Genomic DNA, 15,346 nt, shown 5'->3' on the forward strand with positions numbered 1-15,346 from the left:
GTCATGTTAGGCACAGCCAAAAACCTCCATTCATTCCAAGACTTAATCAAACTGCTTCTGCCATCCATGCAGAAGCAGGGCTTCTGGTGAGCAGGGCTGTCTGATTTGCTTTCTGGTGCTGGACTGTAAAGCACCACCTAGTAATAGTGTTGCTTTATGTAGAAGTGAAATTTCTGCAGTCTGAATTGATGCTCAGGATCTCACAGGGTGATTTTGTGCTGAGTCCTGTTGGGCCGGACACCCAAAATGTTCAAAGAAAATCATAATTCAAAAGGGATGGCATGAATTCTTTTCCTCTCCTTCTCATCCCACAGAAGAACGTGTGTTCCAGAGGTTATGCTCTCTCCTACGACATCACGGCTCATTTCTTCAGGGTAACTGCTGCTTTTGTCATTTTGCTCCCCTGCCCCTGCTAGCCAGAGTAGATGTTTCCTCACCAGATACCTGACTATATGCTATTCTTGGCAATGAGATGTCCTGTTTGTACTCTTGTTTTGAGAATCGTTGGTGTAAATTCCAAAAAGAGAAGCAGTAATCCAGGAAAATGCAGAGAAGTAGCAGGAGGAAGTAATGGTAGAGGTTAATTTTAATACAACACACCAAAGCCGATGGGGGAAGGAGAAGCTGTTGGGCACACGTTTCTTTTGCTGGGCCATGCTGACCCCTACAGTTACCTTTTATTAATTTACACGCAGCTTGGTGAGATACTTCAAAGCAGCACAGACATATGTGTGTAGTCACCATGTAATTTATCCCCTTCCAGGGCCTGCTTAATGCCAGCTTGGGCTGTGAGAAATTTGCAGAAGGGATCAATGATGTTCTAACAGCGTGTCAAACCAAGTGTCCCATTGTGCTTTTCTCTGCAGCGGTAACTGTTCTTATTCATCGCTAAATAAGTACCAGTTCAGAGCACTTGTCTTAAACTTCATTTAATGCAAACTGTGAAGTGTGTGTGGGGAAATTCTTAATGCCTTTGGGAAATTGTGAAGTGTTTTTGTACCCTCCTATCTCTGATTCCAGCTCTGGGCATTCAGCCTTGGTTTTGGAGCACCACTATACAAGAGGAACAGAGGCTGTTTAAGAGAAGCTGGGAGACTCGTCTGGGTTTCAGATGCACAATGAAGGGGCTGATTGTTATGTGCCAAGCAACTGAAAAGTCCATAGAGCACAGATTCTTCCCTGTGAGGGTGCTGAGGCGCTGGCACAGGGTGCCCAGAGAAGCTGTGGCTGCCCCATCCCTGGCAGTGTTCAAGGCCGGGTTGGACACAGGGGCTTGGAGCAACCTGCTCTAGTGGAAGGTGTCCCTGCCCGTGGCAGGGGGTTGGAACTGGATGAGCTTCAAAGTCTCTTCCAACCCAAACCATTCTAGGATTCTATGACTGGTCCTGCTAGAGGAGTTTCAGAGCACCATGGTATGAATGTGGTCACAAATGATCCTCTTTGCTTTTCCAGGATGTGAAACTTCTCATGGTTCTTATGTGTGAAATATAGTTTGGACTTTTCCAATAAGGGGAGGAGATGGACATCCGTTTCTGCAAGTACCTGGCTGAGATAACATGCATACCTGACTTCAGACAACTACTGAGTACACCACCACTAACGCTGCTGGTTTGTCCTTCTTCCTAGCTTTGGTGGCCGAGGCTGGAGCCACTACTTTGCTCTCAGTGGAAAAGACTCTTTGGGGTTCCACTTGCAGAAGAACTGGAAAGACTGAGGGAATTGAAGTCCTCAGCTACCAGGTGTGTATGAGGAACTGAGTGTGGATCTGCAGCCGAACCTGCTCTCTGAGGGATGGGCACCCAGGAGGTCTGTTCTCTGAGCCAGGCTGGGTTTCAGCAGGCTGCGTGAGATGCTAATGTGGACTGAGGCTTGTAGGACAGCTATATACAGATTCCTTTGTAGAGTTTAAACTCAAAATGGGTCATTATAATTATTTAGTCTGGCCTTCTGTGTAATATGGGTCAGAGTGTTTCACCATAAGGAAAAGAATCTTTTTAGAGGAGGCTGGAAGGCAGAGTCCTTGTTAGAGAAACAGTGGAAATAGCCTTTAGCACAGTGTTGAGTCATTTGCTTAAGCTGCCGCACCCTTTGCTCCCTGATTTGGTGAATCTCTGGTCTCCTGAAGCTACCCACTGCTTCTCTGCTGTATGCTTCCTTCTTTAGCTGTTCTGCTGTCTGCTCAGCAGGCTGCTACTTGTCTCCAAAAACTGGGAATTCAGTGTAAGAATCTCCTTGCAGGTTATTGCAAGTGACAATCACTTGCTTCTGTAGTAGAGTATACAGTTAACGACTTGTCCAGCCTCTGATAAGAGATTTGGGAATGCTTCTGCCTGCTTCTGGGTTGGTTTGTTTGTTGTGTTTTTTTGGTTTTTGTGTGGTGTTTTGTTTTTTTTTAATTGTCTCTATCTAGCATCCAACTGCAGGGGAAATAAGTTAGAGAGAAGAATTTTTGGCCACAAACTTACACCTTTGCCCAAGCCCCTCATTTCCTCCTCATTCAAAGCTGATTTGCCCCCACCTTGTTTTGCTCCAAACCCATGACATGCTGGTTTTGTTTCCTAGCTTCCTTTCTTCAGGAGTGGTCTTCCCTCCCTCTAACCCTCCTTGGATTTCGGCTGCCTTCCTCCATTGTACCATTCAGCAGCAGTCACCACGTGGACAAAATAGAGAGGCACTGAAGAGGCTGGGGACTGACACACAACAGGCAAGACCGGGCACATTTTGAGTGTCTGCTGCTCCCAGCACTTGAAAACTAAAAGTAGAATGTCTTTAGCTGAGAAATGGTTGTCCTGAGATACTGCTGTGCCCCTGGTAAACCCTCTTGTGAAATCTTGCTGATGGCTAGTTGATAAAGTGAAGCTGTAAATTACCAGTTGCTAAATACTTATCCTAGAGGCAAAGCTGTTCCAAACTTTAACTTTTAACTCATTACTGACTCCTTTGTGAAGTCAGGGAGGACTAATAAACGGCGCCTTTAAAAACTGAAGCTGGAGAGAGCGCTGCAGAGACCGAGAGCTCAATCCATGGCAGGCGAGGATCATCTCTCCCTCTGACAAAGGAGCAGTCCCTGTGGATTTTAGCTCAGGCAACTTGGCTGGCAGATTAAGGAGATGAGAAAGTCTGTGAGACAGGAATGCACATGTTTCAAGGGCTCTCGGAAGACGTGCTGGGAATCCCAGGGAGAGATTTCCGGAGGCTTTTCCCAAGTCTGTTCCAGGAAATGCCTCTCCATGCTCCGTGCCCTCAGTGCATGGGAATTCTCTGAAGCACCCTGCTGAGGAGGGAGCTGGGCTGTTGCCCCGCAGTGCTGTCTGTTGATCTTCCAGGGAATAGCTGGGACCAGAGCTCCATATGGGAAGTGTCCCTGTACTGGGACATTCACAGGCAAACACTGATGAAATGGAATCCGTGCCTTACCATTTACTCTTCAGTTTTATTGCTTGGGGCAGCAGTGAGGGTAGCAGTTCCTCTTGCTATGGGATTGACTGCTACTGTTTATACTGGCTGAGAGCCAAAAGCTGCTACTCAGAAACTGGTGTCACTGAGTTGATGTGAGCATTTGGTACATGTGGAGTAACAGCAGCTTTCACCTCAAAAAACCTGCCTTGAGAGAGAAGGAGGATGCCAGAAAGAGTGAGAACACTGGGTGTCCCAGGGGCTGACTGGTGTTCAGGCCCCAGCTCACACCCTCAGCTACTGCTTTGGTGCCAGCGGGATTGCACAGATCTCTCTGTGGTGGGGACTTGGTCCCATGCACAGCACTGGTGTGGGGTCAGGTGCTGAATCCCTTCAGGTGGCAGTGTTAAGGGGCAAATCTCTGTCAGAACGGGGAGTGTTGTGGGATTAGCCACCTTTTAGGGCTGAGACACTTTGGTTAAATCCAAGGAACCCAACCGTTCCACATGTGCCTCTCCTTTTTGTTTGATTCATCCACATGCAGCAGTCTGTGCCTCTGGAATGCTCTCAGCTGAAGGGAAAGGTCTCTCATTGCCATGTTCCTTGCCCTGACCGCTATGGATGTGCAGACAGACCTGCTGTGCATAGAAAGTGCTGTCTGGCTTGGCCCTCTCCTTTCTCAGACAGAGATAAGAAAGGAGGGTTAGCTTTACAACTGGATTAGCAGCACAAGTAAAGAAGAAGTTACTTCAACTTTCCAGGATCACAAAGCCACTGCATCCTTTGATTTATGCAGTAGGGATCCCGAAAAGCGATAACCAGTGTATGTCAGGACAGGATTATGATGCACTGGCATCTGTTGGTGATAATGCTGGTCATGGACCAACAGTAGGTCTCCTCCAGGTTTATGTCACTTGGTGTTCCCTTCACTGGAAGAAGTTGTCAGCTGTTGTCTGACTTTGAGAACAGTGAATTAGGTGTGTAATACACCCTCAGAAGCAACGAACAATGTCAGGCTGTCCTCTCCAAACACACTGGCTTCAGCTGGGAGGAACAGCAGTGCTTGTGGTTCATCTAGGTCCATCCTGGGAACATACTCAGTGAAATGTTATTTCCCAATGGGAAAGCGCGCGTTCTGAGTCACCGCCACGGATACAACTAACAGGCAGTCTCTTTTCCTTGCAGCTTCTTGTCTCTCTGCTGTTCTTCTCGCTCATGGATCTCATCTCAGCAAAAATAGCACCAAAGGTAAATTCAGCCCTGAGGGAATTCTCATGGCACTAAATCTGTCTGATCTTCTTGGTTTGCTGCCTATAAATGCTTTGTACCAGTACTGTGGAGGCTGGTAGCTTGTTCTGCCAGAAGGAAGGGATCAGCGACATCCCAGACAGGGCCTGCTGAAAGCCCTCTGTTCCGAGCAGATTAAATCTGTATTTCCCTTTAACTGACCTTATCTTCCCTTTCACTACAGTAGCTTTTATTTATCTTCCTGAATGACTTACTATTTTCAGTTCCCTGTCCAGACTTTACACCTCCCAGGTAGTTCAGGAACCTCCTATCTCTCTTCTCTTTTGTGTAGCATTTCACATTTGTTAGATGATGTTTTTCCTCAGGCTGGGAACGTACATGGTGTTTCACAGGAGAAAGGGTCCCCAGTAAGGGGGACCTTTAGTTTCCAAATAATTTAATTCTATTAAATGAAGGAGCAAAGATGACAGGTTTCTTCCAGCAGCTGCCTGCCCTATGCACCCTCCTGCCTGTGAATGCCTGTTTCTGTCCCTTTGCTGTCTTCACGGCTTTGAAGTGCAGCCGTTTGTGTAGTCACCTACAGATTGGATCAGGGAGCAGATTCCAGTGAAACAATCAGTTGATCTCATAGTCTGCCTTTGGGAGAGTCTGGAGGAAGAGTCATTGAGGAAAGAAATATCTAGGAGGTTATTCCAAGTAAAAGAAGTAATGCAAGGAAAAAACCCAACCCCACAACCCCAAGACATGCTGTCACTAGAAAGATTAGAGGGGGAAAAAGCCTGCTCTGGGGAGCAGGGTGGGTCGGTGCAGGACATGCAGTGGCTCCATGCCAAGCACCGCCGGGAAGCACCCTGGGGATGAGCCAGTTGCTCATTGATGCCACTTCCCCCTCTCCACAAATCATTCTCAACTGAGCCCTGTGGTGGCCTTGTTTGGTGATGAAGACACTGTGCTACTTTGGTGTCTGATTGCCCAGGGGAATCCAGGCTGCCAGGCGAGGGGAAAGATGTGGGCTAAATTCCTAAAGATCCTTTAATTGAGCTCTTCATGTACACAATTTCTTATGAGCGGTTCCTTTCTGCTTTGGTGCATCTAAAAGCCTAAGACAAACTAGACCTGTCCTTTCTGATGCCCAGGAAGGAGTGGATTTTCAGACGTCTCTGGAATGGTCCCTGGAGATCTTGCAGTGCCTGGAAGAGAGGGGTGTATCCTGGCTACTGCTCTTCCATTCAGCAGGGAAAGGTGAGTGCCTCCAAGGGGTGCAAGGTGAGGGTCACTGCTGGACCGGCACATCCTCGCTCTGATCAATCAGTGTACAAAGGAACGGATGGGCCTTTGTTAGCAGCACAAAAAAGTACTTCCTTCAGTAAAAGCTGAGAACATCCTGCTAATACCCTGCAGTCTGGTGACCCAGCTGATGACCAGGAATGACTGAAACTCACTATTTTTCCCTCTGGTAGAGAAAGCCTCAGTGGGGACAGCTTCCTTCTCTCAGTGGTCACCACACTAGTGTTTATTGTGGCCTGGAAGAAAACTGTGCAGGCCCTGTCCTGCTGTAGCAGCATGCAAAGTGACATGAGGACCATGAAAGATGCTTAGTGCTTCTCTTTTGTCCACTGCAGACCCTAGCCAGTACTGTGTCCTGCGCAGTGCAGCCTCGGACCGTCACATCCAGCTCCTGCCTCTTGCATTCTACAGGTAACGTCCTGCTGGGCTCAGAAGGTGTTTGTGAGGAGGGATGTGGGTGATGGTTTCTCTGTACAGCAGCTGGCATGGGGGTAGCTACTGCTGGCCTGTCAGTGAGCTGAGCTCTTACCTTAGCTGTGCAGAAGGGAATACCTGATCTTGGCAGGATTCCTATTTAAGGAGCCCCGTATCTTTTGCTGGAAGTTTCTCTTCAGCTTTGTGCTCCAAACAGGAGCAGGGTGGCCCTGCACACAGCGGGGCTTGTAAAACGGGGCAGTAGCACCGGTTGTGTTTGCCTTGTGTGCCTGCTGTGGAACCAGTGCTAACCAGACCTGCTTCGTGACCTCTAGCCTCACCCCGGGCTTTCACCACGAGCTGCTCACTCGGGAGCAGACTTTCCTCTACGTGGCACTCGATTTCTACATCCAGCTGCTTCGGCTCTTTGTGGAAGGGAAAGACCTGCCCCAGCCTGATCATGCGGGCCAGAGCCCAGGCTCCACAGAGCATGTGAGTGAAGCTCGGTCTCTTTTTTTGTCTTGAAAAAGAGAACCATGAATCCTATTCTTTATCCCTTCCCCTGCCACTTGCAGCATCCCCCTTGTTCCCACCTTCCTGTACAAGACAGAGGAAGCTTGCGCAGCTGCTTTGGCAGACAGGCAACTTGCTCAGGCCTTAGGGATGAGAGAAGCTGCTGCCCAAAACTGCCGTATTTGCACAGGATCTTAGGGTGGCTGTATTGATCTGCTTAACTTGAGAACAGCCCCTTGGTGCGGCGTAGTGGTTCCTCTTTTCATTTCTGAAGGCAGGGACTGAGAACTCAAAGTGACATTGTGCTTGGCCCTGACTGCCTGCGTCTCTTCCCCATGTTCTCCAGGGGGATCCCCTGGAGGTGATCTCCACAGCCCGGCGGTTCCTGCTTGGTGTGATCCCACGATGCCCTGCCCAAAGCTTTGGAAACATACAGCCGGTGCGTTGAGATTCCCCTCTCCCTCTCCTGCTTTTCTTGGGCACTGATCCTGTGCTGGTGCTGCCTGCTGAGCCTGTGACACACACTGTGTTTCTGTAACTCATTTGGGAGCAGTGGAGGACACCTGCTGCTCAACCACTGCTATAGCTGCGTCCTCCCTATCCCAGGCTGCAGGCTCCATCTTCCTCAGCAAGATTAAATGCTGCCCTTCCATGGTCACTCCCACTGCTTAATGCTTGGTCCTGGGGGAAATACCAAGCACAGCAAAGGGGCAGGTGTTGAAGTTTCCCACAAACCTTGTCGGACAGGAAACCCTCTTATTTCTGTGCGAGTCAGCCACAGCTTCCCTCTTCTGCCCGCACTTTTGAGAAGCAGCAAGAGGCTCTGGCCTTGCTTTGAGGAACACGAGTGGGTCTAATGCTATTCAACCTCTCCCCCAGCTACTGGCCACCTGTGAAGAACTTGACCCAGAGCTGGGAGCCACCCTCCTGCACGTCCTGAGGCCCACTGCAGCCATGGAGCTGGACGAAGAGCTGGTGTTGTTCTGAGGGACAGGCAGGGCAGCAGCAGCGCGTGGCCCAGCAAGCTCAGCGGAACACCCTGCCTATGGCTGAAGGGCCAGACAAGGTGCCACTTCCCTCACTGCTCCTCTTCCTTTCAAATTACTTTGTAAATAATTTATTACAAGCATAACCATGAAGCTCTTGTTACAATAAAAAGTAGGTTACAAATTTCAGTTTAGACTTGCTTTGGGAATCATATTTTCTTTTTTTTTTTATCCAGAACAAAAATGTCTGCTTAAAGTCCACTCCACTGTCCTAGGTACTCGTAGAGCCACACATGGGCACTTCAGTACAGGCAGCAGCAGCTCCTGCAGGCTGGGAACAGTTGTGGCAAACTCTGTTTCTACAACTGTGTGCATGGGGAGAAAGGGGGACCACAAAGGGGTGCTGCCGAACATCCACTCCCCTGGGGTTAGACAGACTCTTAGTACAACACTGCTGAATCAGACGTGAGCATGGAGGATCACAGCATGAAAACAAGCTTTTTCTGAGCAAGCTGAAGCTAATTCCACCGAGTTCTTTGGGAGACTAAACTGTAGATTAAAAATCTCCGCTCTGCCATACGGTTTCTACAGGACTGGACTGGGAAAGCTTCCCCATCCCCCTCAGGTGGGCTCCTGCTGTGCAGTCACTTCTGGCTTTACCACTTGGCTTTCCGAAGTCCCTGAAGTATTTAGGAGAATGGGCTCTGGTTCCAGTGGCTTGGCTTTGTCCTGAATCTGGATTAGAGGGTGCACCATGGACATGTGGACATTAAGGTTATGGGCCTTCTCAAAGCGCTTCCCGCACTGGTCGCAGGCAAACTCCAGCTCTGTCTCAGCTTTGTGTTTGGTCATGTGGTACTTGAGCGATGCTCGCTGCCTGCACTGGAAGCCACAGATCTCACACCTGCAAGGCAAAGCAGGGGCTCAGCACCGAGCCTGAAGCTCTCTGAACAAGCCCACAAGACAACCACAGCCTCACAGTGTCTCCTACAACCATCCCAGTCACCCAACGCGATTCTCTCCTCAGGCCTGCAGCTCGCTGGTGGTAGCTGAGCACTCCCCTGCTGAACTCAGGACAGCAACAGCATCAGGAGGAGGTGCAAAACTTGCTCAGCAACAGGAAGCGCGTTGTGGATGAGCATTTAAAGTGATTCAGCCAGGACACTGCCAGCTACGGGCAGGGTTTGTGTCACAGAATCACTCTGGGCCAAGGTCAGTGGCTGTGAGGGCTCGCCCAAACTTCACTACCCTTCTCTCAGCTATGAACACAGGGTTGGTGTGCACTTACTGAAGGGGCTTTGCTCCTGAGTGCCGCATCTGATGGACCGAGAGGTGTTTGCGTTGCTTAAAGGTCTGCCCACATTCATCACAGATATAATTACGTACCTCTGCAATGGAAAACGGGAGAGAGTCATTGATTCTGCTTGTTTCCTAGTATGGGAAACGCACACGTGCAGCTGCCCACACTCACTGCTGGAGCCTGAATTCCTCCCCCTGCCTCGCATCCCCCACACGATGGCTTGTTCCGGGTTTACAGGCAGTTTTACACCCCACACAGGGCCCTGCCATGGCACCTACAAGCCTTGTGCAATCGAGTGTTGGGTGTTTGTGATGCTGCCACTGGCTGGGACACACCTGTATGAATGAGCTTTACGTGACGCTGCAGGTACCGGTCGATCATGAACACCTTGTTGCAGCCTGGGTGAGGACAGGGCCTCTCCCGCACCTCCTCATGGTGCTCTTTGATGTGTTTCTGTGAAGAAAGGACAAAGCTTCTAAGCGCTGGGTTGCATTTTCCCCAGCCAAAAGCTTGAATCCCTCAAAAACCATCTTGGCAGGCTCGTGCATTGGCGCTGCTTCACTGAGAAACCAGGGACTTGGACCCAAATCCAACCCTAGCAGCAGGGGCTGTAATGGGACACAGCGGAGCTTGGGCTGAGGGCTGTTGCCGAGCCAGTGGCAGAATTCCAGACCAGGAAGAGCATCCCCATTATGTTTGGGAGCACGGAAAAAGGCTTCTTTCAGCAGACTGCTTACAGTACTTGTAGCGAGGCAGTGAATTAGATCTGCTGGGGACCCTCTCCTCATGTGGAGGTGGCTCTGCAGTACCCAAAGCATCAGGTTTGGGACAGGAGCAAACTCTGACTCACCTTCATGCCATCAGCCCCCCTGTAGACAGCCGTGCATCCCTGGTAAGGACACTTGTAGATGGTCGGCAGCTCCTCCCTGTGAAGCAGAGCCCTGCCATCAGCCAGCGTGCCGAGCAGGGCACTGCCCAGCCACCCAGCTCCTTATTACCTCTCGCACTTGATCTTTTTTTTCCAGCCTGGCTTAGGTCCTGGCTTCTTCCTTATTTTGGGCTCTTCTGCCTTCTTTACTTCTTTGCTGTCACTTTTCTTGCTAGAAACCCTCCAAGAGGGAAGAAGGACAATGGTTCAGTATTTAATCTTGGTTTTAGTTCTCCCACCTGATTGTCCCCAAGTGTCAGCCCTGGTCTGACAGCTTTGCCTGATGCTTGCCCTGGCAAAGCAGGAGCATGTGCACAAGCTGAGCGGCGGGAATCAGTGCCAGGCCTGGAGCTGAGGGATGAGCTTGGACCCAGTGGGGAGCTCATGGAACACAGGGGCTTGGCATGACTACGGCCTCCAGGCAGGAACTTGCACGGAACAGAGGCCACAAAGGAATGCAGCGGCACTGGCCAAGCTAAGTCCAGTGCAGAGCAGGCACCAGCCCTCCCGTTCACCCAGAGAGCACTCTGCTCACTGCACCACAAGCCCCTTACTTCTTCTCGGGGTAAGGCTCAAAGGAGTCATCTGAAGATTGCACGTTTCTCTTCTCGTTTTCATCGTCACTCAAGAAGTCCCTGAGAGAAAGAAGATGCCCTTTACCCACACAGCACCGCCCTGGCACTTCAGCACCAGCAGCAGCACGAGTTCTCCATTCCCAGCACATCCATCTCCCCCACGGCACGGCAGCCGAGGCTCCACGTGTCCTCCTCCCCCATAAGCTTCTCAGGCAAATACAGCGCCCGTGCACACAGCAAATAGCAAAATCGGGTTCTTTTAGGACTAGATCTCTGTAAGAATAATTGAACCTCTGTCAGGGGAACAAAACCAGCTGTTGCTAAAAGATCTATTTATTGTTGAGAGATGTTGCCACCCCTTTCTATACTAGGAAAGTAATTTTCTAGAGCAAAATGTAATATAATTGTCTGGTGCAGGTTAAGCTGCAGGTCATTCTGTATTTCCTCATGCACAGCAACCACATAGGTTTGGGTTTTACTCTTTCCTCCTTTCAAGTCACAACCCATACAAGAAGCAATTAATTCTGAAGCCAAGAAACAGGCAATAAATTATTGTGGCACTTTTAATGTGACAGCTGATGGGGTCAGCTGACACCCTGAAATAAATCTGCACTAGGGCACACTTCAGCCTAAGTTCTCAGTTATTTACAACCCTCACTTTAAATGCCAGCATTTGAAGGATTTAGCCAACTCTTTGATCACAAAGAGTGCTAAGCTGCCACTTAGCATTGTCCCTCCCACTTCCCATTTAATCACTCGTCAAGTGCCACCCCTCGCACGACTGCTCTTGTGGAGCCCCAGCCTGGAGCAGCCACGAAGGGGGATTGGTCTGAGGCAGCTGGAGCAGCAGGACCCAGGCCCGAGCAAGCCCCCAAATGGTTCCTTCCCCAGAGCAGGGAATGAAACAGGACCAGGTTTGCTGGAAGCAGCCAACACAGAGAGCACTTGTGCGTGCAAAACCACGCACACCAGTGTGCAAACCCCAGCAGCATGAGCTCCATCCCCACCGCTCCGCGCCTCCGACACTGGTTCCAAGGGGCCTCGAGGGCCGGGTCACTGGTGGAGGCGGGTTTGTCATACTCGCAAAGAAGACATTTAGGCTATGTTAAACCCACTCTTCTCTCACCCCTCAGAAAGGTCACTGAACTCGTCTTTTACCCGCTCATCCGACGTTGCAGACAGAACCTGCTTCCCACTCAACTGTCCTAGGGAATGAAGGAGAACACGGTGTGTTACGAGGAAAAGCAGCAAAACCAAGCCAGAGGAGATAGCTGCCGGGAAGGAACCGGCTGCTCCAGGTTCGCTGTGCATGGCCCACACCAAATAAAGTTAATGATTATTTAAACCCAACTCCGTGTCTCGTGTGCTCAGGGACTGGAGAGCCTTTACCCTGCAGTTCCCCTGAGCATCTTTCAGTTTCCCTCATGACTCAACCCACAGTGAGTCCCAGCTTCCATTCCCCTTTCCACCAGTGGCTGTCAGAGCTAAACACAGCCCGACTTCTGTAATTGGAAATCGGTGTTAATTTAACTCCTCTCTTCTGGAAGTAGTACTGGGGGGAGTTCAGCATTAACTCAGCCCACAAGCCCACCAACTTTCCTTTACGGAGAGAAGTGGCTCCTGCTGTTCAGCATCACCTGCAGTGGGGCAGGAAGCCTTTCCTTGCCCGCAAAAGGATGGGGTTTGGACTGAGCAGAAAGAAACATCTGCTGGAGAACCAGCGACTCTTCTGCACCACGGCAGTGCCTGAGCAGGGGGCCCAGCCCCTGGGCCAGCTCTGTGGTTCCTCGCCCTTCCCCAGAGGCCTGGGGTGAGATCAGAAGGCAAATTCCTTACCTGTGGCACTGCTCAGTGGCGACACAGGCTGCGGCAGGGCTGTCTCCTGCAAGGGGGCCGTGCTGTCCAGTTGTGAGTGAGATGAATCCCTGTTCTGCTGCGGCTCATTCTTTACGTTCAGTGACACCGATGTGGTCCCTTTGTTTGCGGGCTCCTGGCAAGGAGTTGTCCTTCCTGGAGCATGCTGGGGTTCGGGAGCAGAAACAGCCTCGGCATTGTCTACTTCGGCCCCGTTGTCAGTTAAGTGCTGTGCCGTGCTCTTGTTCCACTCCTGTTTGACAGACAAGGCGCTGTCAACCAGCACCGTGCTACAGTCCGAATCCGTGTCCATGACGTAGTCGTGGCCGTCGCCGCAGCCCCAGACGGCGCGGATGATGCCGCAGTACTCGGAGGAGAGCACGCTCTGCAGGCTGGGCGCTGATGTGCAGCTCCCGGCGTGCCGGTGCGCCCATGACACCAGGCTGTGCAGGCACTGCGGGCTCGACGTGATCAGGTCGACTGCCGAGGGAGAGGCAGCACACGCATGGTCAGTTGCACAGCCAGGGACAGCCACCCGTGGGGAGGGACATGGTGATCCCAAAGGAGGGGACAGGGCAGTTGGGAGACCCCCTAAAGATGGTCTGGGGCAGCCCCAGTGGCTGCTGCTGTCATCAATTATACAGCAGAAAGTGTATTTCTGTTTGTCCCCCGTGTCTGACAGTGGTAGGGACAGGCCTGGCACTGCTGCCCAAGCCCTCTCTGCCTGCTCTTTGTGCCACCAGCGTTAGCCCGTGACTCTGCAGCTCAGCTCGAGGAGTTCCTTTACACCCATAAACCCAGCCCTGTGCTGATGGCATCACTTAAGGGGAAAGGAGAAAAAAGGGAGAAAGGAAGGGCGGGAAAGGAAGAAAGGGGAAAAAAGGGCAAAAAGAAGGGGAAAAAAGGGAAAGGAGGCAGGCACTCACCGAGGCAGGAGGCACCTCCTTCTGTGCCCGGCTGGGCCTGAGCCACGCCGCTCCTGTAAACCCAGAACAGCACAGTGAGGTCTCAGGGGTGACAGAAGGACCTGGCACCAACACGTGGCAATGTACCGCTCCCGGGAAGCAAGAAACACAACGTACTTTCCTTTGGACTTCGCGTGGCCCGTGGGGGACGCGTTCACGCGCTGGATGAAGGTCCGGAGCACGCTGCGGCATTTGTAGAACTGGGCATGGCACTTCTTGCAGACGAACTGCGGCAGCGCGGGGTCCTGCCGCACCGCCACGCCGACCAGCCGCTGGAAGTCGGTGAAGAAGACCTGGTCCACGCGGCGCTGCTTCTCTGAGTTCTCCCCCATCACCGGCACCTTCCCGAAAGCATTGCGCAGGCTCCTGGAGGAGAACTTCCCGTGGCACAGGCGACAATAGCCGGTGCTCAGGGCTCGGCCAATTCCTGCCAGAGAAGAGTTGAACGCAGCCGTTGGGTGCCTGCTGCAGGAGCACCCCAGCCAGATACAGCCCCACGGCACCGGCATGCAGGAAGACATTCCCTTTCCCTTGATCCAGGCTGCCTCCAGAGCCCCAGCTTCAACATGAGCTGGGCAGGAAGCAATACACCTTCCCTGTGACCCTTCCCTGCAGACTGGGGCGCTGCTCTGCAACCGGCTGACCCCCAAATCAGCCTCTGGTTTTCCTGGTTCCTCCTCCCAGCTGCAGCATTCCCGGGGCCCGCTCCTGCACGTTTGTGCTTTGCCAGCATCATCCCTTGGCTTAAGCAGATCTTCTCCCTCCAGGGTGTTTAAATCTGAAGTATTTATAGCCGGCGGTGGCGGCCTTCAGCCTGAGAGGTGCCAGCAGTGCCCTGCAGCGGGCAGGGAGCTGGGATGTCTAAACTTAAACAGGGGAAGTTCAGGTTAGAGACAAGGCAGAAGCTCTTCTCTGTGAGGGTGCTGAGGCGCTGGCACAGGATGCCCAGAGAAGCTGTGGCTGCCCCATCCCTGGCAGTGTTCAAGGCCAGGTTGGACACAGGGGCTTGGAGCAACCTGCTCTAGTGGAAGGTGTCCCTGCCTGTGACAGGGGTTGGAGCTGGAGGAGCCTTAAGGTCCCTTCAACACAGTCCACGCCACCATTCTCTGTTCCGCAGGGCATCCCGCGGCAGGATGCGGAGCAGCTCTCCTGCTCCCGGTTCACTGACCACGCTGCTGTCTCACATGGCAGCCCCCTCCCGTCCCGCGGCATCCCTGCTCTGCGGAGCACGGCTCCATCCTAGGAAAATTCCCGGACCGGAGTGAGGAAAACCCTCGGTTCAACACACCGAGGACGGCTCCCGCCTGCAGCCCCCGTCCGTTTCCAGACGCCCAACTTCGAACCGTTCCACGCTCGGACTTAACTCCCGCCGCAGCCGCCCCGGCTCGGCTATCGGGTGCCGCCAAACCACCGGCGGCTCCGGAGGACGGAGGGGCGGGTTCGCCATGCCCCAGCCCCTCGCACCGCGCCGGTTACCTGCCAGTGCACTGAGCCCGACCCGGGACCCCCCCGCCGCCCGTCCCGGTGCGTGCCCGCGCGGTGCGGGGCTGACCCTTCGCTCCCGCCTGCGGCCCCCCCCCCGCCCCGCCCAGGCCTCACCTGCCTCCGGGGCCCCGCCGAGGGCTGCGGGCCGTGTCCAGGCGGCGGCGGCCGCCGGGGCCAACCCAGCGGGGGGCTGGGGCCGCGCCGCCGCCGCCGCCTCGTTCCCGCGGGCCGCCGTGCCCGGGCGCCGCCGGGGCTCGGGGGGGTCCGCGCCGGGGCCGCCCGCGGCCGCCAGGAACCGGCCGCGCCGATCGCGCTTCATCGCCGCCGCCGCCGCCGCCGCCGCCGCGGGCCCGGCCCGCCCCGCCCGCCGCAGCGCCCCCGCCGGCCGGAGGACC

General features: G+C 53.1%; 2 protein-coding genes across 3 annotated transcripts in view; one reads left to right on the plus strand and one right to left on the minus strand.

The window, feature by feature from the left end:
- Positions 1-8,038, plus strand: part of FANCA (FA complementation group A) — a 36,541-nt gene extending 28,503 nt beyond the window's left edge. The window contains exons 34-43 of the mRNA XM_030512004.1: positions 315-374; positions 764-868; positions 1,627-1,739; positions 2,563-2,704; positions 4,582-4,644; positions 5,781-5,886; positions 6,267-6,342; positions 6,681-6,837; positions 7,205-7,297; positions 7,738-8,038. Coding sequence (XP_030367864.1) covers positions 315-374; positions 764-868; positions 1,627-1,739; positions 2,563-2,704; positions 4,582-4,644; positions 5,781-5,886; positions 6,267-6,342; positions 6,681-6,837; positions 7,205-7,297; positions 7,738-7,845 — 1,023 coding nt within the window. The 3' untranslated portion in view covers positions 7,846-8,038. The remainder of the gene's footprint in view (positions 1-314; positions 375-763; positions 869-1,626; positions 1,740-2,562; positions 2,705-4,581; positions 4,645-5,780; positions 5,887-6,266; positions 6,343-6,680; positions 6,838-7,204; positions 7,298-7,737) is intronic.
- Positions 8,039-8,071: 33 nt separating this feature from the next.
- On the minus strand, positions 8,072-15,328 carry ZNF276 (zinc finger protein 276). Of its 2 annotated transcripts, none has more exons than XM_030512024.1 (11): positions 15,066-15,328; positions 13,584-13,893; positions 13,428-13,480; positions 12,484-12,981; positions 11,774-11,852; positions 10,627-10,707; positions 10,143-10,253; positions 9,995-10,070; positions 9,480-9,597; positions 9,133-9,232; positions 8,072-8,748 (listed from the first exon to the last, which is right to left on the minus strand). In XM_030512024.1, exons 1-11 carry the CDS (start codon positions 15,268-15,270, stop codon positions 8,466-8,468), a joined length of 1,914 nt encoding a protein of 637 aa, XP_030367884.1. In that variant the 5' UTR covers positions 15,271-15,328; the 3' UTR covers positions 8,072-8,465. The 2 variants fall into 2 exon arrangements, with proteins under 2 accessions (XP_030367884.1, XP_030367883.1); XM_030512023.1 differs by having other exon boundaries at positions 9,995-10,085.
- Between the last annotated feature and the right edge of the window lie 18 nt (positions 15,329-15,346).

This window comes from Strigops habroptila, chromosome Z, assembly GCF_004027225.2.
Source record: "Strigops habroptila isolate Jane chromosome Z, bStrHab1.2.pri, whole genome shotgun sequence".
NCBI classification, from domain to species: domain Eukaryota; kingdom Metazoa; phylum Chordata; class Aves; order Psittaciformes; family Psittacidae; genus Strigops; species Strigops habroptila.

What these genes read in the sequence shown, in the direction of transcription:
- ZNF276 (XM_030512023.1), bottom strand. Translation starts at nt 15,270, where the DNA reads ATGAAGCGCGATCGGCGCGGCCGGTTCCTGGCGGCCGCGGGCGGCCCC. An exon ending in CGGCGGGGCCCCGGAGGCAG is followed by an intron (nt 13,894 to 15,065) that starts GTGAGGCCTGGG and finishes CTTCTCTGGCAG; the next exon opens with GAATTGGCCGAGCCCTGAGC. An exon ending in AAAAAGATCAAGTGCGAGAG is followed by an intron (nt 10,086 to 10,142) that starts GTAATAAGGAGC and finishes GGCTGATGGCAG; the next exon opens with GGCTCTGCTTCACAGGGAGG.